This window comes from Tiliqua scincoides, chromosome 4 (assembly GCF_035046505.1).
Source record: "Tiliqua scincoides isolate rTilSci1 chromosome 4, rTilSci1.hap2, whole genome shotgun sequence".
Lineage (NCBI taxonomy): Eukaryota > Metazoa > Chordata > Lepidosauria > Squamata > Scincidae > Tiliqua > Tiliqua scincoides.
Window position 1 is genome coordinate 2,953,974 of NC_089824.1, and position 21,190 is coordinate 2,975,163.

General features: G+C 46.9%; 1 protein-coding gene across 1 annotated transcript in view; it reads right to left on the reverse strand.

Annotated features, from left to right (window-relative positions):
* NAPRT (nicotinate phosphoribosyltransferase) overlaps positions 1–16,581 on the reverse strand; it is a 28,771-nt gene extending 12,190 nt beyond the window's left edge. The window contains exons 1-5 of the mRNA XM_066623704.1: positions 16,302–16,581; positions 4,598–4,725; positions 4,241–4,323; positions 3,445–3,575; positions 2,324–2,439 (exon numbers count right to left, since the gene is read on the reverse strand). Coding sequence (XP_066479801.1) covers positions 2,324–2,439; positions 3,445–3,575; positions 4,241–4,323; positions 4,598–4,725; positions 16,302–16,527 — 684 coding nt within the window. The 5' untranslated portion in view covers positions 16,528–16,581. The remainder of the gene's footprint in view (positions 1–2,323; positions 2,440–3,444; positions 3,576–4,240; positions 4,324–4,597; positions 4,726–16,301) is intronic.
* Positions 16,582–21,190: the final 4,609 nt, after the last annotated feature.

A 21,190-nucleotide genomic window follows, 5' to 3' on the forward strand; every position in this document is an offset into this window, starting at 1 on the left:
AGAATACATGTGAAGCCCTTTGTGCAGCCTGAAAGTGCTAAGTATTATCTGCGACAGTGTTTCTCAAACTGTGGATCAGGACCCACTAGGTGGGTTGTGAGCCAATTTAAGATGGGTCATGTAGCACCTAGCTCAGCCACCACTGAAAATATAGAGTTGAAAATACAGGGTCCAGAGCTGCTGGGCAGGGCAGTCTCCCTGAGGGAGAGAGGCCTGGTGCTTTGCCCTGAGTAGGTGGGAAGATGGGATTCTGAGAAGAGGGGAGGGCTGTGCAGTTGGAGAAGGATCCAAGTCTGCCTTCTGCTTGAGTTCCAAGCAGGAATGTTTGAATTCCACGCTATGCAAAATAACAGCACGAGCACACTGTAATTGGACTTTTGGCTGATTGTGGCTTGGGTTTGAAGTTCAAAATGATGGCATCACTTCTGGCCATGACATCACTTCCAGGTAAATGACTGCACTTCTGGTGGGTCCTGACAGATTGTCATTCTAAAAAGTCAGTCCTGGTGCTAAAAAGTTTGAGAACCACCAATCTGCTAAGTGCTAAAATGCTAAGTATTATCAAGGGCCTTTTATTATTAAGATTAATAAATCTGTCTCTAAATTTGAGTGTTTTTGTAGATGACAAGCTAAACACAAGCCAGCACCATGACCTGGTGGCAAAATGCAATTCTAGGCTGCATCAGCAGAAGCATAATATAGACAGCGTAAGAAGCAGCACATTGCTGAACGCTGCTTCAGTCAGACCACACCTGGAATACTGCATTACTGCGCCCTGTTCTAGGAGCTGAAGTTTAAAAGGAACATTGACAACAGGAGTGAGTCCAGAGGAGGGTGAGGGGGATGGAGACCATGTCCTGTGAGGACGAACGGAAGGAGTTTGGCATATTTTGTTTGGAGAAGAGACAGTTAAAAGGAGACATGATAACTATCTATGAACATTCAAGGGGCTGTCGTATGGACGATGAACAGATTTGTTCCTGGTTGCTATGGAGGGCAAGACCAGGACAAATGATTTTCTTTACAACTAAGGAGGTTTTGGTTAAACAATAGGAAGAATTGCTTCACAGTACAAACAGTTCAGTAGTGGAACAGCTTGCCTTGGAAGGTACTGGACTCTCTGGACACTGTGGGGCAGAGTCTGGACAGCTACCTATGGGGGATGCTATACTTCTGGATAGCCTGCACTGGCAGGGGGTTGGGTCAGATCATTTTGAAGCTCACAACTCTGTTTCTATAGATGCCGCAAGACTCTTTGTGGTTTATTTGTAAACTTCTATGCTACTTTCTTTTTTTAACAAACAGCCACTATTGGTCAGGTCCTCATTATGACCCTCGTGGGCCCTCCCACCATAATACCAATATAAAAAATTACACAGGCCTACAAAACTGAGGGTCAGAAAAGTTTTTCCCAAACTTTATGGTGGTTTGATATGAATTTGGGGTGCCGATTCCAAATATGGCATCCGTTATGACCTATCACATCTAGGAGATATAATATAGCCTCATTAGTGAATGGTTCAAGTAGCTTCTTCATGAGAAAGCCATGGTGTAGGCTTCCTCATGAGGAAGTTGCTTGAACCATTCACTTAAGAGGCTATGCCGTGTCTCCAAAACTAGATAGGGCAAAATGGATGCCATTTTTGGAATCAGCACCCCAATTATACCCAGGAATTGGTGTAACATTTAAGGAAGCAAAATGTGTGTTGGCCTGTGTTATTTGTGATATAACTTTAAATGCTTCAACTTTTTTCTGCTTTAGATAAAATTTAATAGATTTTCATATACATATTCCTTCAGCTTTTAAAAGAAATTAAAACATTTTCGTGGGCCCCTAAAAGGATCGTGGACCCTCAGCACTGAGCCTACTGTGTGTAACGGCTGAGTCAGCCTCACTAATGGTGGTTCACAACGATCAAAATGTGTGCAGTTCAAAAGGCACCATTAAGTAAGTCCCTCAGAACACAATCTTGAAAAATGCCAAAACATGCTGGCTTAAAGAGGTTATTAAACCAGATCTTGAAAAATAAGGAGACTGAAAAGGTGGCTCAGCTCAGTTACCTCTCCCACCACATCTAGCAAGTTCCATCCACAGCTAGGCTAGAGAGCGTGTGGGGAAGGGGGCTCTGCTCTCGCTCACTAACCCAGATACCAAAGCACTGAGCTACCCTCTCCCCAACACACTCTCACCTTGAGGGCCTGCACAGTTGTCAGTACACCCCTCCTTCCATCTGAGAGGACCCACCAGCACTAAACCTCCTTTTCTCCTGGGAGAACAGGGTCCCTTACACAAGGCTTCCTACCACTTCTCCCCAATACTAACCCGTGGGTTCACCTCAGCCAGAGAGGTGAAGGATGACACATAAGAATGAGCGACAGTTCCCCGCACTGGAATCCCGTAGAGTTTCCCAGCTAGGACATTACTGGTAAAATCAAAACCTGGAACAGAGAGGAGAGTAGCAGCATGCAGCGGTGGCAGGAAGAGGGACCCTTCCTTTCCCCAGGTGCCCACCACTTTCCCTAGGCGCTTTCCTTTCCAACGCTAATTGTGCTGTGTGCTGAACGTGAAGCCCACAGGAACTAATTGCTAGTCTTTCATTCTCAACTTCTCCAAGTACAAGCTCTCAGGGGCATCAGATGACATTTAATTGGCAGAATTATCTGGACAAGCAAGAACACATTTCTCCATGCAACGCATCATGGATTTGAAGAAGTTGCTGTTACAAGATGTGGCAACGGCCACCAGATTCGAGAGTTGATTCGCATTCAGAGATGTTGCATAGTATAGCCTGCTCACGCACCCAGAACTGCATGGACGGGGAAAGGGGAGTGCACTCATGAATGCTTTTCCACCTCCTCCTTGACTACCTATTTCAGACTTTCTGCTTCTGGGGCACAGACTGGGCCACAGATGCTGCAGATCAACAAGGCCCAAGCATCATTTCTTGGGTCAACACAAACGTGGAACAAGCCGCCTGTTCAGAGTAGTGTTGCTTTTCCTGCTATAAAGCGGCTTTTTATTTGCTGGAGCCAGTCTCATGAGATAAGATCTGGATCCACCAAGTTGATACAGAGAGAAAGATTTGCATAAACATTTCATTTTCTCTGTAAACCAATTGTGAAGTTTTGTTGAAAAGTGCATGCAGTATTCTTACGCCAAGTTAGTTTTCTGCTTGGCATGATGCTATTATTTCTTCTCTCATGTCCATCAGGCTCCACCCCTGAGCTGCTAGGCTCTACCTTCTGGCCTGCCAGGCACCATTAGGCTCCACCCCATATCTCTCAGGCTCCTCCCATTGAATCTCCTGCCTAAGACTGTGAAGACCTTACATAAAGACTGACGGAGAGCTATGCCAAGGTAGAGTCAATGCAGAAGATGCAATGGGTGAGAAAAGAGGGGACTACTAGGAGACTGCAACAGGCAGGTGGCAAGACCAAACTTACCTCCCACGTATGAATACATGGATGCAGAGAGGCCCCCATCTGGACCTTGAGCGCGACGTAGCCCCATCTCCATCAGTTTCTTATCCGGACCTGCTGCAAGCCGGAACCTGGCAGCATTTGTAGCTACAAGGCTGCAGAAGGAAAATGCAGTTGAACATTAACTGCTTGTTTCATTAGCTCACCATTCACTTAATCCACAGCAGTGATGCAAATGAGGGTACGGTTTGGACTGGCTGGATGATTCTTAAGGCAGGGGGAACAAAGGTGCATGTGGTACATCTTAATGCACTGCTGAAATCTGGGGAGGAACACCTTCTTAGAAGACGGATTTGTACACTTAGGGCACATCAGCAATCAGAAAGCCTGCAGGACATCTACCTGATGCTTTTGAACTGGGACCAAACTGCATGTGAACCTAAGAAAAAGCTCTGCTGGATCGGGCCAAAGGGGGCCCATCTAGTCTAGCATTGTATACTTCCCACAGGGCCCACCAGCTGCCTCTCGGAAGCCCACAACAGGAGAAAAAGGCAGGCCCCTCTTCCTCCACTACTCTCCTGCCACTAACTGCCTCCAAGTAGCATCATCACGCATTACTCTCAACATGTGGAAAGAGACTTCCACATAAGAGTTTTGTTAACCTGTCTCCAGGAGAATCCTGCCCACATCCCTCAGTATAGGTTCCAGGAACTAAGACACATGAATGGCAGTCTCAGGTCAAGATCGTCTAGTCAGATGTCAGCCAATGCACAGAGAATCTGCAAAACTGCATGTCTTTAACCACCCCTCATATCTTCACCTGGCATAGTTCACCAAACACAGCAAGGTGGTCTCCAGCAGCTGCACCACTAGCAAAGGACCCTTCACTTGCAATAATGGTACCTGCCGGCAGAGAAACAGAAACAGCTTTGTGCCACAGAACTAAGACTCCTTGCAAGTGATCGGGAATCTCCATCAGTCTTGAAAACCTCCCAGCATGTTCTTTAAAGTGGAGTTTAAAAGCTCCACAGGATATTAAAGCAGTCATTTCAGCCAGATGAAAAAGCCCTCACGTCTCATGCTCTAGGCATGGCTCCTCCATTTGGACAGAAAACCATGCACTAAGATATCACTGTTACACATCAGACTACCAGAAAGCACTCCTGGTGATTCCTACCTTGGAGAAGACAACAGAGCCTTCTGGTACAGACAAGACAGAGACTTCGGATGCATCCACCGTGCGCAGGTAATCATAGAATGCTTTCTCTGTGGTCACAGGAAGAACTGACTCAAGATACTTAATGTCTGTAAAGAAGAATCCAAAAGTAACAAACCAGGCTCACCGAGGGACAACAATTTGAAGAAAGCAGCACAAAAAGGTTAGGCACACTCTTGAGCTAAAAAAACTTGGCTAAAATCTATTCTGTTCTACTGACTGCTACTTCTTTAGTAGCACGAGAAAAGCCAAATAGAGTTTACAAGGTAAACAACTGCGCCATAGAATTTTGATAGTTTTCATATTTCACTTCAATATTTCACTTCATTGATTGGCTGCAATATCTTTGTTGTGGTTCTTGACCAAAGTTTGAAATAGATACAATGAGCTCATTGTTACTGTAGACAAATTCAAGCCTATAACAGAGAAGCCTGTTTCTTTTGTACTGACAGCACTGAAATCAGGGGAATGAAACTTGGACGTTCACACTGTGGACTATTTCATGGATCTGGAGCCAGGTAAATCCACGTTTTCAATTTCTTACATTTTCCTTCAGTCGTCTTCGGTGACCTGCTTTTCAGAGGATTTTGATAGGCTCAAACAACAAATACAGTATTTTGAGCTTGTCGTAATTCTGCCATATCCTTCCCCTGAATCTTGGAGAACAATTGTTTCCTTTTTCTGTGAATTCCTAGAAACTCCAGTTCCTTTTTGCTCTATCATCTCAAATCCTTCACCCTACAAGAACCGTTTTTCACGATTATCCTCTATATTCCCTGCCTACATTCCTTTTCCCTTGGGACTCCTGACCACTGGAATGTTCTTCCATTGATATCCAATTCTCATCCTCCATCAAGATATTCAATAAATGCTTTTGGAAGGTGTTCCTCAAACTGTGGGTCGGGTTGCCAGTCAATTTCAGGTGTGTCATGTTGCATCTAGCTCAGCTGCTGCTAAAAATACAGAACTGAAAATACAGGGAGAGAGACAGGGTGCTTTGCCCTGAATAGGTGGAATGCTGGAAAAGTGGGGGGGGGGGCTGTGTGATTGGAGAAGGACCCAGGTCTGCATTCAGCTTTGACTTCAGAGCTGGAATGTTTGAATTCTGAGATATGCAAAGTAACACTGAGTGATGGGACCTTTGGTTGATCGCAGCTTAGGTTTGAAGCCTAAATTGATGATGTCACTCCCAGCCATGACACTACTTCCAGGTTAATGACATCACTTCTGGTGGGTTCTGACAGATTGTCATTCTAAAAAGTGGGTCCCGGTACTACAAGGTTTGAGAACCACTGCTTTAGGACACATCTGCTCATCTTGCCTTTCCCCAATTAACCCTCCCCCTTTCCTTCATCATGTCACTTTTCTTTATTTTTAGGTAAGCACAGAGCTCATTTATTTTTAATTCTCATATAGCGTCTAAGTTATAACAAGCAAACAAGATTTGCACCCAAGCATCTCTCATTCCAACCAATGGGACTCCAAAGTGCTCAACTTGGGCTGGACTGTGGCCCAAGTTTGTACCAGCATTTCAGGCTGCCATGTATCCATGGAGAAGCACACTTGGCAGCTGTTCTCCCGCGGTTGGAGTGCCTTTTCCCTGGAGACTGACCGATTCCCACAGATTTCTAAGCAGCTTTATAAAACCTTTATAAAAAAACTAGCAAACTGGGAAGCCTCCCGGCAGTTGAACTTAAAAGCTGGAAGGAGCCTGGTCTGTGGGCAAAGACACCCCACACACGTCATCTGTTTGTTTTTCTGCTCAGCAGCTGGCACCTGCTTTGCATGCAGAAGCCTCTTGCTTCCATCTCTGGCAACCTCAGCAGGCAGGGTGCGCAAGACCCCTCTCCGCCAGAAATTCCAGAGGACGGCTGCCAGTCTGCACTGGTGACAGAGTTAGGCAGGCTCGGCAGTGTCGTACACTTGAGCTCACTCCCAGGGTTTTGGGGTGCTCAGAGTTGTTGGTTCTCAACCCTTGAGCCCTCAAAGATCCCTGTTCGGTAGTACTGCCACCACCCTGTAAGAGCCAGTGCCTCAGTCCAGGGACACCAAGACCCTCTAGGCTTAACTATATCCCTTGTAGGCACTGAGCACTTTCTTTACTTAAAGTCTCAGTCCTCAAGTTTCTAGTCCACAATGAGGATTTTTGGTAGCTTGCTGAACGGCTAGGCAGGGTTCTGAACCTTTGTCCCCAACAGACAATGAACCAACATGGTAAAAAGATTTTCTACTTTATTAAATACATCGGGTTATAAAAAGTTACAAAAGGCAGCAAATGCTAGAGGCACAAAACTTCTAGGAAACATATCAGCATAAAACAACAAAGCTAACTGGCTAACTCTATTATTCTCTAATGCTCACCTGGGTCAGCATCTTTTGTAGTTCCTCAGTTACCTATGGGGCCACATGGTCCTGGCCTGGGGCAGGATGTGCACCCACGCCAAAAGACCAAAGACGAAGGCAAAAGGCAAAAGGCAAAAGACACACCTTTGGGCTTTGTTCTTATACTTCTCCTGCCAAGAGGATGGTGTGACTCTCTACTCATTTCAAACTGCCCAATCAGAACTCTTGGGGACAGAATCTTCTTGAAGTGGGCTGGATGCTAGTTCTCTTAGTTCTCTCCCTCCCCACTGGGGATTCCTGGGCGCCTCTCTGGCTACTGAGGTGCTACATTTATCACCTTCCATGAGTTGTAAATACCTTTCAGCTAGGATTCCAGCCATTCTATGTTACTGGGTTACTTTGGTTCAAGCTTTGCAATGCTACTAGGCCTGAACTGCACATATTCATGACAGGCAGAAGGCAGCTTTATACGCTCAGGTCTTGACTATTCTCATAGAGCCCTTTCAGGGGCACCAGGCACAAGATAAGGGTTCCCATTTTCTGTCACAATGAAGGGGTGCACCTCTGATCCACTGCCCACCTGCCCATGACTTTTCCTGTAGCAAAAAGGCAGCTTCCAGTCACACCTGAACAGCTCTTTCGAAGGGTCTGTCTGGCCAGTTGGGGTAGTGGGTGGCAGGGCCACTCCAAGCCCAGTTCCCCCTCCCTCTCAGAACTAAGGAAAAGAAATGCACGTCTCCTCCCAACTTTGGTGACTGTGGGCTTGCGCAGGTGCACCACCACTGCCAGCACTCTAAAGCAACATGAGTGCCAAGCACATGTGCAGCCCTTGGCCCCAGATGGCTTACGGGAGAGGAGGGTGATCATGTTAACAATCCAGGGTGTCTCTTAATCAGCTCCTTCCCTGGTATGACCCACCCCACTCCAAACTTCTCCCTCACCCATCTTTGTGCCCCACGTGTCTCCTCACAGTTCACTTTTGCAATAAGGGGAATGTGATCAATTGGGTTAAAAATGCAACAACCCTCCTGCACTTTTCCCAAGCAATTCTCTGGATTCCAGAAACCCCATGTTTGCTAGGCCAACATCAAGGAGTCCAAGAGCCCTGCCCTATCCAACTTTCCAGCACGGATACAACCACAATGCAGCCCCGAGGTAAGAAACAAACATTCCCTTTCCTTGATGAAGCCTCAGTGACTTCCCACCCCTCACTTCAGAATGCAGAGCATGCCTGGTTGGCACAGCTTCAGCAGCGCTGGAAAGTTGGACAGGACTGGGCCCTGAGTTCTGTTTTCATACTGGTGTGTTTGCAAACAAACATCCTAATTAGTGTTCCGTTGTGGTCCCATCCCTTATTAGCACTGGTCATCTTGGCTGGAAGTCAACAACAGCCCCAAACCGCAAGAGGACGAGACTCGGTCCTGGCTGTGATGCAATCCGCAGAAAAACAAACCCCAGCTGAGTTGCAAGACACCCAAGAGAACGTGCAGGAGACTGCTGAACAGCCAGCTGCACAGCTACAATGCTGCTGCAGGCAACAAAACAAAACCGTTCTCAGCAGACATCACATGTGAACTGGAAAGAGACCCCCTCCCTGGAATATGGAGGAGCAGAGACACTACGAAGGACATTCTGGCCCATGCCAACAAGGGCCAGGAACCAGGAATACTGTTAGGCATTCCATGAATCTTCAGAGCACCTAAGATGAAGTCAAGTGAAACCTTGTTACTAAATGACAAACATTCATGGTAGATGGACTGGCAGCACCTGAAGGGAAGGGCTCTCCACTGGATGTGGCCCCAATGGTATGTCAGATGAAGATGGACCTTGACCAGCAACCATGTTTTCACGAACTTACATGTGACTCTTGGACACATGCATTTGTGCAACTGTCTTTCAGCTGATCCAGATAGCATATCTGGAGGGCACACCCAGTCATGGTCCTGCAGACTCATGGTCATGCAAGGCCCAAACGCAACTGGAGATGTAACTTACTGTACAGTATCCTGTACTGTCTTCTGTACAAAGCACCCAAAAGAAGTTCTTGTTAAGGCTTATTAGGGAGTTTTGCAGATAGAGAAGAGGGACAGACAATTTGTTACTAGAGACATTTGGCCTAGAAACAAAGCCGTGGAACCCAAAAGAGACAACCAGGGCCTGGAAGTGACATCACAAGGGACAAAGACCATAGAGAAAGACCACAGAGGTCAGTGTGCCACGAGAAAAAAATTGACAATTGCTGTGCTAGTTGACTGAAGTATAAAACCTATAACACAACTGATTTCAGTTACAGTTGGGGAAAAAAATCAGAAGCGAACCTGACTGGCCAGCTGCAGCTGCTCGACACAATGACCACCTATTTTTTTTTTGGTGCAAAGTTAATAATAATAATAATAATAATAATAATAATAATAATAACAACAACAACAACACAGGTGTTTATATACCGCCTTTCTTGGTCTTTATTCAAGACTTTATTCAAGGCGGTTTACATAGGCAGGCTTATTTAAATCCCCATAGGGATTTTTACAAATGAAAGAAGGTTCTTTCTTTCAAGAACCACTACATTCAGGTGTTTCATTCCAATCTGGCTTCACATTCTGGCCTCCATCCTCCCACGCTCAGAGCAGATGGAATCGCTCGGCTTCAGCTTGTCAGCTGCTTCAAGGTCGCACGGTGCCGGTGGCCTCGAACTGGCGACCTTGTGGATGTTATCTTCAGGCAAATGGAGGCTCTACCCTCTAGACTAGACCTCCTGCCCTCTAAACTGCCCTAAAGTTTATTTATTTATTACAGAAACAGGTAAGGAAAATGGGTTAAATTTAGGGCTGGGACTACATAGGTTATATATGAGAATATTGGCCACAGATTACAACATGTCTTAATCCAAAAAAGAAATCAACGACTGAAAAGAAAAATAACCATTGATACAAAAATTATCATATTTGTCATTATACTAATTAATGATTTAACTAAACAATCAATATTGTTTAACTAAAATTATTTATCCAATCATAAAAGGCTTCAAATTTTACACATACAATATTCTTTCTGCTATACCGATATGTACAATAAAATGTTTCTTATATTGGTCTTCAATTTCTGATATCACATTTAAGAAAAATATTTCCGGTTTGAATGGTACTACACAATTCAATATCTCTTGTAACAATAGATATTTCCCAATATTTCTTTACTTTCCACATATCCACCACATACAATAAAGAATTCCCTCAATCTCTTTGCATATCTAAAAATTATTTGATAACCCAGGGTACATTTTTGCTACTTCCTTTGTAATTAAATATCATCTATAAAACAATTTATATAAATTCTCTTTAGAAGATACCACTTTAATTATCTTAATACCACTTTAATTATCTTAATATTTGTATTCCAACTTTGTTTTCATTTACATCTGCTTTGATTTGACATAATTAATGGACTATTCCTCACTTCTGAGAATTCAATCCATTAATATCTACAAAAAAATTTCCCCTTGTTATTCAGCCATTTTCACTTCCTGTCTTAGTATTTTCTTTCTTCTCTGTTTTGTTAATATTTTCCTTCTTGCTCCTCCCACTGCTCCTCCCACTCCTTCTTCTTCCTCTTCTCTCTTCCTGGGACCGGTGCTTCCTGGGACTGGTGCTTTTCAACCTCTTCATAAATGACCTGGAGACAGGGTTGAGCAGTGAGGTTGCACAGTTTGCAGACGACACCAAACTTTTCCAAGTGGTGAAGACCAGAAGTGATTGTGAGGAGCTCCAGAAGGATCTCTCCAGACTGGCAGAATGGGCAGCAAAATGGCAGATGCGCTTCAATGTCAGTAAGTGTAAAGACATGCACACTGGGGCAAAAAATCCAAACTTTACATATAGGTTCTGAGCTGTCTGTGACAGATCAGGAGAGAGAGCTTGGGGTGGTGGTGGACAGGTCGATGAAAGTGTCGACCCAATGTGCGGCGGCAGTGAAGAAGGCCAGTTCTATGCTTGGGATCATTAGAAAAGGTATTGAGAACAAAACAGCTAATGTTATAATGCCGTTGTATAAATCGATGGTAAGGCCGCACCTGGAGTATTGTGTCCAGTTCTGGTCGCCGCATCTCAAAAAAGACATAGTGGAAATGGAAAAGGTGCAAAAGAGAGCGACTAAGATGATTACGGGGCTGGGGCACCTTCCTTATGAGGAAAGGCTAAGGCGTTTGGGCCTCTTCAGCCTAGAAAAGAGGCGCCTGAGGGGGGACATATTTGAGACATACAAAATTATGCAGGGGGTGGACAGAGTGGATAGGGAGGTGCTCTTTACACTCTCACAGAACACCAGAACCAGGGGACATCCGCTAAAATTGGGTGTTGGGAGAGTTAGAACAGACAAAAGAAAATATTTCTTTACTCAGTGTGTGGTTGGTCTGTGAAACTCCTTGCCACAGGATGTGGTGATGGCATTGGGCGGGTTAGGACAAACAAAAGAAAATATTTCTTTACTCAGCGTGTGGTCGGTCTGTGGAACTCCTTGCCGCAGGATGCGGTGCTGGCATCTAGCCTGGACGCCTTTAAGGGGGGATTGGACAAGTTCCTGGAGGAAAAATCCATTACGGGGTACAAGCCATGATGTGTATGCGCAACCTCCTGATTTTAGAAATGGGTTATGTCAGAATGCCAGATGCAAGGGAGGGCACCAGGATGAGGTCTCTTGTTATCTGGGGTGCTCCCTGGGGCATTTGGTGGGCCGCTGTGAGATACAGGAAGCTGGACTAGATGGGCCTATGGCCTGATCCAGTGGGGCTGTTCTTATGTTCTTATGCCACTCAGCTGTGGCTCTGCCACACATCTTGAGGCTTCTCTCCACGCAGTTGAAGATCCAACGCATTTTCAGCAGATGAAAAATTATATGCGAGTCAGAAAACGGTACAGTTCTACATTCAAGGCTAGTTTTTGAACCTGGCAGTCAGGATGATCAAGAATAATGAACTGTGCAGGAACGATGTCTGAATAGGTGTGGGTAGGAATCCAGGCTCTCATTCATGCCAACATTTGGCTCTAGAGCAGGGGTGCCCAAACCCCGGCCCTGAGGCCACATGCGGCCCTCAGGGAGCCCCCAGTCTCCAATGAGCCTCTGGCCCTCTGGAGATTTGTTGGAGCCCGCACTGGCCCGACACAACTGCTCTCAGTGTGAAGGTGACTGTTTGACCTCTCGTGTGAGCTGTGGGATGAGGGCTCCGTCTGCTGCTTGCTGTTTCATGTCTGATGCAGCAGAGGCAGCAAAGGAAAGGCCAGCCTTGCTTTGTGCAAAACCTTTTATAGGCCTTGAGCTACTGCAAGACCTTCATTCATTCATTCAAGTTCATCTTTAATATATTCATTTATGTAAACTTATGCAAATTTATTCAAATTTTAAATATAAATTAATTCTCCCCCCCCCCGGCCCCCGACACAGTGTCAGAGAGATGATGTGGCCCTCCAGTCAAAAACTTTGGACACCCCTGCTCTAGAGTAAGTGAAATACAGTGGTACCTCGCATAACGAATGCCCTGCGCAGCGAAAAACCCGCAGAACGAAAGCGGTGTGCAAAGTTTAGTAACTCGCATAACAAATTTTTATGACTTATGCTTCGCATAACGGATTTTTTTTTTTAATTGTCCTTGTTTGTCTTAAGGGGGGGGATCTTCATGTCCCTTTATGATCCCGTTCACCCTAGTAAGGGGCGAATCTTCATGTCCCTTTATGATCCCGTCCACCCTAGTAAGGGGCGGATCTTCATGTCCCTTTATGATCCCGTCCACCCTAGTAAGGGGCGGATCTTCATGTCCCTTTATGATCCCGTCCACCCTAGTAAGGGGCGGATCTTCATGTCCCTTTATGATCCCGTCCACCCTAGTAAGGGGCGGATCTTCATGTCCCTTTATGATCCCGTCCACCCTAGTAAGGGGCGGATCTTCATGTCCCTTTATGATCCCGTCCACCCTAGTAAGGGGCGGATCTTCATGTCCCTTTATGATCCCGTCCACCCTAGTAAGGGGCGGATCTTCATGTCCCTTTATGATCCCGTCCACCCTAGTAAGGGGCGGATCTTCATGTCCCTTTATGATCCCGTCCACCCTAGTACGGGGCGGATCTTCATGTCCCTTTATGATCCCGTCCACCCTAGTACGGGGCGGATCTTCATGTCAGCTTGCTCCCAGGAAAGTGTGCACAGGATTACAGCCTTCAAACTCCCCACTCAGCATCCCCCCATCGCTCATTCACCCTCTCACTGCCCCATTTCCTTCACGTTTCCCCCCATGATCACGGCAAAAGCAAGCAATTGAGTGCAGCTGCTCTGTCCTCCCCAGCTTAGAGCACAATCCTGTGCGTGTCTCCTCAGAAGTAAGTCCCATTGTGCTTACTCCCAGGAAAGTGTGCACAGGATTACAGCCTTCAAGCTCCCCACTCAGCATCCCCCCCCCGTTTTTGAAATCCTCTGTACAGTATGTATGCCTTTAAAGAGCACTTAATAAACACTTTGTTTATTTGACAAATTTGACTTTGTTCTGACTTTTCTTGCCCATAGGAACGCATTAATTAAATTTCAATGCATTCCTATGTGAAAACGTGCTTCGCAAAACGAAAAACTCACATAACGAAAGGACTCCGCTGCCAGAACGGCCCCGAACGGCCTCCGCTCCTCCTGACGGAGGAGTTAAGTCAGATAGAGGTTAAAAGAGAAGATGTTTCAGACCTCATTGATAAATTAAAGATCAATAAGTCACCGGGCCCTGATGGCATTCACCCAAGAGTTATTAAGGAATTGAAGAATGAAGTTGCAGATCTCTTGACTAAGGTATGCAACTTGTCCCTCAAAACGGCCATGGTGCCAGAAGATTGGAGGATAGCAAATGTCACGCCGATCTTTAAAAAGGGAAAGAGGGGGGACCCGGGAAACTATAGGCCGGTCAGCCTAACATCCATACCGGGTAAGATGGTGGAATGCCTCATCAAAGATAGGATCTCAAAACACATAGACGAACAGGCCTTGCTGAGGGAGAATCAGCATGGCTTCTGTAAGGGTAAGTCTTGCCTCACGAACCTTATAGAATTCTTTGATAAGGTCAACAGGCATGTGGATGCGGGAGAACCCGTAGACATTGTATATCTGGACTTTCAGAAGGCGTTCGACACAGTCCCTCACCAAAGGCTACTGAAAAAACTCCACAGTCAGGGAATTAGAGGACAGGTCCTCTCGTGGATTGAGAACTGGTTGAAGGCCAGGAAACAGAGAGTGGGTGTCAATGGGCAATTTTCACAATGGAGAGAGGTGAAAAGCGGTGTGCCCCAAGGATCTGTCCCGGGACCGGTGCTTTTCAACCTCTTCATAAATGACATGGAGACAGGGTTGAGCAGTGAAGTGGCAAAGTTTGCAGACGACACCAAACTTTTCCGAGTGGTAAAGACCAGAAGTGATTGTGAGGAGCTCCAGAAGGATCTCTCCAGACTGGCAGAATGGGCAGCAAAATGGCAGATGCGCTTCAATGTCAGTAAGTGTAAAGTCATGCACATTGGGGCAAAAAATCAAAACTTTAGATATAGGCTGATGGGTTCTGAGCTGTCTGTGACAGATCAGGAGAGAGATCTTGGGGTGGTGGTGGACAGGTCGATGAAAGTGTCGACTCGATGAAAGTGTCGACCCAATGTGCGGCGGCAGTGAAGGCCAATTCTATGCTTGGGATCATTAGGCAGGGTATTGAGAACAAAACGGCTAATGTTATAATGCCATTGTACAAATCTATGGTAAGGCCACACCTGGAGTATTGTGTCCAGTTCTGGTCGCCGCATCTCAAAAAAGACATAGTGGAAATGGAAAAGGTGCAAAAGAGAGCGACTAAGATGATTACGGGGCTGGGGCACCTTCCTTATGAGGAAAGGCTAAGGCGTTTGGGCCTCTTCAGCCTAGAAAAGAGGCGCCTGAGGGGGGACATGATTGAGACATACAAAATTATGCAGGGGATGGACAGAATGGATAGGGAGATGCTCTTTACACTCTCACATAATACCAGAACCAGGGGACATCCACTAAAATTGAGTGTTGGGCGGGTTAGGACAGACAAAAGAAAATATTTCTTTACTCAGCGTGTGGTTGGTCTGTGGAACTCCTTGCCGCAGGATGTGGTGCTGGCGTCTAGCCTGGACGCCTTTAAGGGGGGATTGGACAAGTTCCTGGAGGAAAAATCCATTACGGGGTACAAGCCATGATGTGTATGCGCAACCTCCTGATTTTAGAAATGGGTTATGTCAGAATGCCAGATGCAAGGGAGGGCACCAGGATGAGGTCTCTTGTTATCTGGGGTGCTCCCTGGGGCATTTGGTGGGCCGCTGTGAGATACAGGAAGCTGGACTAGATGGGCCTATGGCCTGATCCAGTGGGGCTGTTCTTATGTTCTTATGTTGACTTTCGGAACGGATTAATTTCGTTATGCGAGGCACCACTGTACGTTTCTCCCAGCAGGGATCTGTTGGAGATCAACTAACAGGGCCGACACTGACTGAAAAGCTGAGAGCTCAAGGCACCCTGATGGTTGTTGGGCAGGAACCAGCACAATGGTGTGCTGGAATGACAAAGAAACAGCTTCAAAAACCCCTGTTCAAACTTGCCTCTGCCATGACCTCAGGCACACCATTCTCTCTCAGCCCCAATGCTCTCCCTACAACTGGGGATAGCAAGACTGACCTACCTTACAAGGTTGTAGGAAGACGCTGAAGGACTTCCGACACACAAAAGCCAAGTTGTTGTGCCATTCTTTTCCGTACACAGCCCTGCAAAGATTTTATGTTCTGTTGTTCCTACCTTAAGACTTTGTCTTAACTATTTTAACAAACATTCCTAGTACATTTTGTTTTTCTAGCTTGTGAGCAGACCATTAAAGGGCCCACATAGAATTTCAATTTTAAAGAACCAGATACTCAACTGATGACCGCTGCTCAGTGTTGTTATTCCCCAACATGCACATCCCTGCTTGTGAGCCATGCTGAGTACTGTACTCGGAAAAGCGCCCCCTACAGCTCAACAACAGCGATATTATCAGCTGCTACCAAATTTGGGATGAGCTTGGCACCCAAAGGTGCTTTCCATTTAAGAGGCCAGTCCTGCGCATGACTACTCAGAAGTAAATCCCATTCTAGTCAATGGGACTTACTCCTAGGTAGGTGCGGACAGCCTTAAGGCTGCAATCCTTTGCTTGGGAGGAAGTCCCACTGCACCAGCAGGCTTACTTCCGAACAGACGCCTAGGCTGGGGCTGCTGCTGGAGGGGGAGGAGAGCCTCTGCCCATGTGCAGAGTGACGCCTACCGGTGTCGGAGAAGCGGAAGGCGCGCAGGAAGGCCAGGCACTCGCGGAGCCCCGCGCAGAGGGCGAAGCCTCCCTGGAAGGGGCAGCGGCGGAAGAAGAGCTCGAAGCGGGCGGGCTCGCGGTGCCTGCCGGCGCGCCAGTAGCCGTAGGCCATGGTGAACTGGTACAGGTCGGTCAGCAGCGCCAGCGAGCCGCGCACCCGCGGCAGCCCCGTCGCCTCGCCCATGGCCCGCAGCGCAGCGCAGCGCAGCCAGCGGCCCGCGGGGGGCAGCCAGCCAGCCGGCCAGGCGCCGCCTCCCCGGCGGGCACGTGGGAGATGGACGCCCCGCCTGGCAGGGGCCGGGCTGCAGAGGGCACCGGGTGGCGTAGCTGGAGGGGGGCCAGGCGCTGCGCCTTGCGGGCGTCCCCTCCCCTTCCGTGCTGGGCGTACGCCTCCGTTTTGCGCCCACCGCCCAGCATGGAAGGGGAGGGGCCGCCCGCACGCCCCGGCGGGGCTCCCCGCAAGGCGCAGCCTCCCCTCCAACTCCGCCACTGCAGGCAGCGCTTCCAGGCCCCCCACTGCGCTCTGCATCCTGAACGCTCCCCCCCGCGCGCCCGGCACTCCCTAGTGCAGAGCTCCGGGGGAGGGGGCGCAGTGCCTGGCGCGCCCTGGCTGGTTGGCGGGGTCTTCTCGCCCCCCTCCACGTGTCCTGAATTGCATCAGGGATGCGCGGTGGGTTGGGAGGCAGGTGAGGCAGAGCCTCCCCTCCAGAGTCCACCGCAGCGCGCGTTGTGAGTGTTGGCACACGTCACGCTTGCTGGTGCTTTTCGAAGGACTCCAGTGGGGAGGCTCTGCCTCACCTGCCTCCCCACCCAAGTCCCTGTGCAGTGTTTCTCAAACTGTGGGTCACAAGCCAGTTTCAGGTGGGTCCCCATTCATTTCAATATTCTATTTTTGCTATAGTATACTTGATTGGACGTGACTGCATTTGGAGAAATGTTACAGATCTGCATTTTTAACAAGCTACTATGTATATTCTTTTAACAATGACAGTAAATGGGACTTACTCCTGGTAAATGTGGGTAGGATTGCTAAAATATTTTCCTGCCTGGTGATGTCACTTCCAGTCATGACATCACTTCTTAACAGATTCTCATTCTAAAAAGTGGCTTCTGCTGCTAAAGGTTTGAGCACTGCTGTATTACATGCACCTGTTGCACTCACACCTATTCATGTAGCCAGAGCCTGTGTGTGCATGTGTTGAATGAAATATGGACATTGGCACCTTGCTGGGGTGAGGAACTGGGCTCTCTCTGGGTTCTGCAGCCTCTGGGGAGCCTTCAGGAGCATGTGAGCATCCCACTGAATGGGGAGGGGCAGCCCTGTTGGCAGAATCCAGCTGTCCCCTTCATTGATGCTGAATGCAGGAGGAACACAAGGCTCTGGTGTGCTCCTGACTGCCTACAAAAAGGGAGTGCATGATTCTTCCATCTCACCCTAGACTGCATTAGGAGTGTTCACTTCCTCCAGGGGAGAAACCAGGGGAGGGGGAGAAAAAGGGAATAGTAAAAAAAGCAAAAGCTTTGTCCCATATATGGAAAGTTGGCAGGGTTGTGTGTTTATGGATGACTGATGAAAACTATGCAACAAGACTGAGGCCCAAATCCTAACCAGCTTTCCAGCACTGACATAGCTGTGGCAGTGGGGCCTGTGCTGCTTCCTACAGTTGGGTGGCAGTGACGGAGGTCTCCTCGAGGTAAGGGAATGTTTGTTTTCTTACGTTGGAGCTGCATTGCTTTTACCTCAGTGCTGGAAAGGTGGTTCAGATTGCACCGAGTGTATTGTATGGGGGGGAACACACCATCGGTGGGGCATTTGATTTGCACTGACTCATGCTGGTTCCCATTGAACTGGAAAGCTGACAGGCAGCAGCTGTCACTAACCCTACAGCTACAGAATTCTTTCAATCTTAAGAAATTAGCCAGTCAACAGGGTAGAAATCTGTTTTCAAACCTTTAGAACAAGGGTCTCCAAACCCCGCCCCACAGCCAACCTCTTGTCCCCTGAAAGCTTCTGGCCCACTCAACTGAACATGACCAGAACTGTGCTTTGATTGTGTCTGAAGGGTGTTCATTCATTTAGTCACTCATCTAAGTTGCATCTCTAATTTAAATTTTATATTTAAATTTTTTCCCCAGCCCTCCACACCACACCAGATATTTGATGTGGCCCTCTGGACAAAAAGTTTGGAGACCCCTGCTTTAGAAGATACATCAGCTAGTGTGTATGTGCATGTGTGTATTAAAAACATGGAAGCCCTATTTCCCATCAAGCCAGAGCTGAAATTTGGCACATGTGCTTAAGGCTCACTAATAAAAACTCCATTATGAGACAGATGGTGTTTCAAATGTAAAACAGTAAAACCACTTATGCAGTTACCACTCAACTTGAACCACCTGGAAATTATAGTGCAAAATATTTCCAAAGCACCACTGCAGCTGTGCCCTGCACACTTGCATACAGGTGAGTGCAGAATTTCACCCAAACCATCATCAGCTGGTAGATATTCATGCCAATGATGAATGCTGGGAAGTCAGTGTTTGTCAGACATTTATGCTGAGGGTTACTTGTACAGAGGACACGAATACCACTTTAAGATCTTCGTACTTATGGCCTCCAAATAGAAAAGTTGATCCTTCCACAACCATGGAAGTTGAGCAGAAAGGTGAAAAGGTGAATTTGCACACTTATTGCGAAGACCGGATACTGCCACTTAAACCCAATGGCAACAGTGATATTTCTGAGAACCTGTATATAAACATGGAAACTATTGACTGTCTAATCACTATCTATGCAGCCCTATGACCTTTGAACAACAAGCCAGTAGCACAGCTGTGTGCAAGCTCTTTTAACACCAAAAAATGATATGACTACAAACTTAAATGACATATACTGACCAAGTGTTGAAGCTCCAGCAAAGGCATACAAATCACCTGATATGGAAATAAGCAGTAATGAGACAGTGACCTACCCCTTTGAAGGAGAGCAAAAGCAAGCAAAACTAGTCCCTAAGGACCAGGCAAAATGTAGAGAGGATGCTCAGGGCACTTGTGTATTGCAAAGAGGTAACTGGGGGGGGGAGTACAACCCACTGTCAAGAATGAAGAGATTTTGATTGTAGGCATTCTTCTCCAGTAGCACTTGACTATCTTCCACAGCTTAAATACTAGAAAACATCCTGGCAGAATGGCAGAGTCCACAGAACATGTAACGCGTCTATCTTACAACTCCACCACCTCAGGTGGTGACCTAATTGCTTACTCCATTTGTGCCAGGGCTGGTAGCTAACGACCTCAACATGAAATATAGCAGGTAGGGTCATTTATATGCCTGGAAGGCCATCTTCAGTAATGCCTCCAGACAGACTAAGGCTGCAATCCTATCTGTACTTATCTCTGATTATAATGTGACTTACTTCTGAGTAGATATGCAGAGGATTGGGTTATAAGTCCACTGAATCTGCAAGCCTAAGCAAGCTACCAAAAAGGGGATTCTAGCACAGTAAGCAGGTCGCTCCCCCCAATACAGTCCAGAAACTGCAGGGTATATATGGCTATGCCAAGAGGACTACAAATGCTTTCTTGAGGGGTGCACACCTGTGCTTTTCACCTACCTGTCCAGTCATGCAGATGCTCATTTGTTTAATTATAGGGATAAACCAGACCTATTTATGCCCAAATGACGTTCATACCTTAATTGTCCCTCTTTCCCTTTCAAAATGGATGATGGAATTTCAAGTTTGCTTTAGTAGACAGCATAGCTGTCTCCTGTAGCTGTATTAATATCAGGACAACTCCCTGACTTTGTCAAACCTAGCACGTGAGACTATAAGCACACCTAGGCTCCCACGGGACTAAACACATAGCAGCAACCTGCAATGTAAAGCATGTGACCACAAGCCATTCCAGAAGCTCTTTAAGGAATGTCAAACAGGTGCAGCTCTTTCCTTAGTTGCCAAGCCTCCTGTAGGATTTAGCTCAGTCACATGCCTGATCTCATACACTAACTGTCCAGATGTGAAATGTACTTAAAGAAGACAAAATAAACTACACCCTCCCACTGTCTTGGGGGGGGGGCTGCTGGTGGTGGTGGTGGTGAGAGCTGTGGTCACAGAAAGCTCTCTACAGCCTGGGGCTGGCCTTGCTGCCTTTTTGGCAGCAGGTGAAAAACCTCTCACGCATCATTAAGGTCTTTTTAACCCTGCAGCCATATTCTCTCTTTCTTGACCAGGACAATGCTGCTGCTTTTCTCTATTTGTTATGTTTTAATATTATTTAGAACTATTTTAAAATAACTAACCATGATAACTGTCTCCAGCAGAACTGCCGCACCCACAGCAACACTTACTGTGTTCTACCACTTTAAGCCACTTCGTACCATCACTAAACAGGTATACACTCTTGCATATCTCTATTAATTTTGCCTATGCTTAGTGATCCCAAGTGGTGGGAAAGCAGGTCAGCTTCCTTCAGGTGGTGACCAATCTTCCCTTTCCAATCTCCCACCACCTCCTGCAATGTTAACTGCTGGAGGGACTTGGCAGATCTCCCTTCCTGGATGCTGTGCTTCCACACATCCTGGTCCTTTGTTCCCTACAATGACTTGTAACCTCCACTTTGCAAAGAGCATTTTTCCTTCTCACCAAAGGTCAAGTTGTGGCAATGGAAAAGTTCAAACTTGGTCCATCCAGTTAATTAGGAATGGTAAGCAACCCCCTTTCAGACCTTCACATTTCTTAGCAAGTAATAATAATAATAAACAGGTATTTATATACCGCCTTTCTTGGTCTTTATTCAAGACTTTATTCAAGGCGGTTTACATAGGCAGGCTGATTAAATCCCCGTAGGGA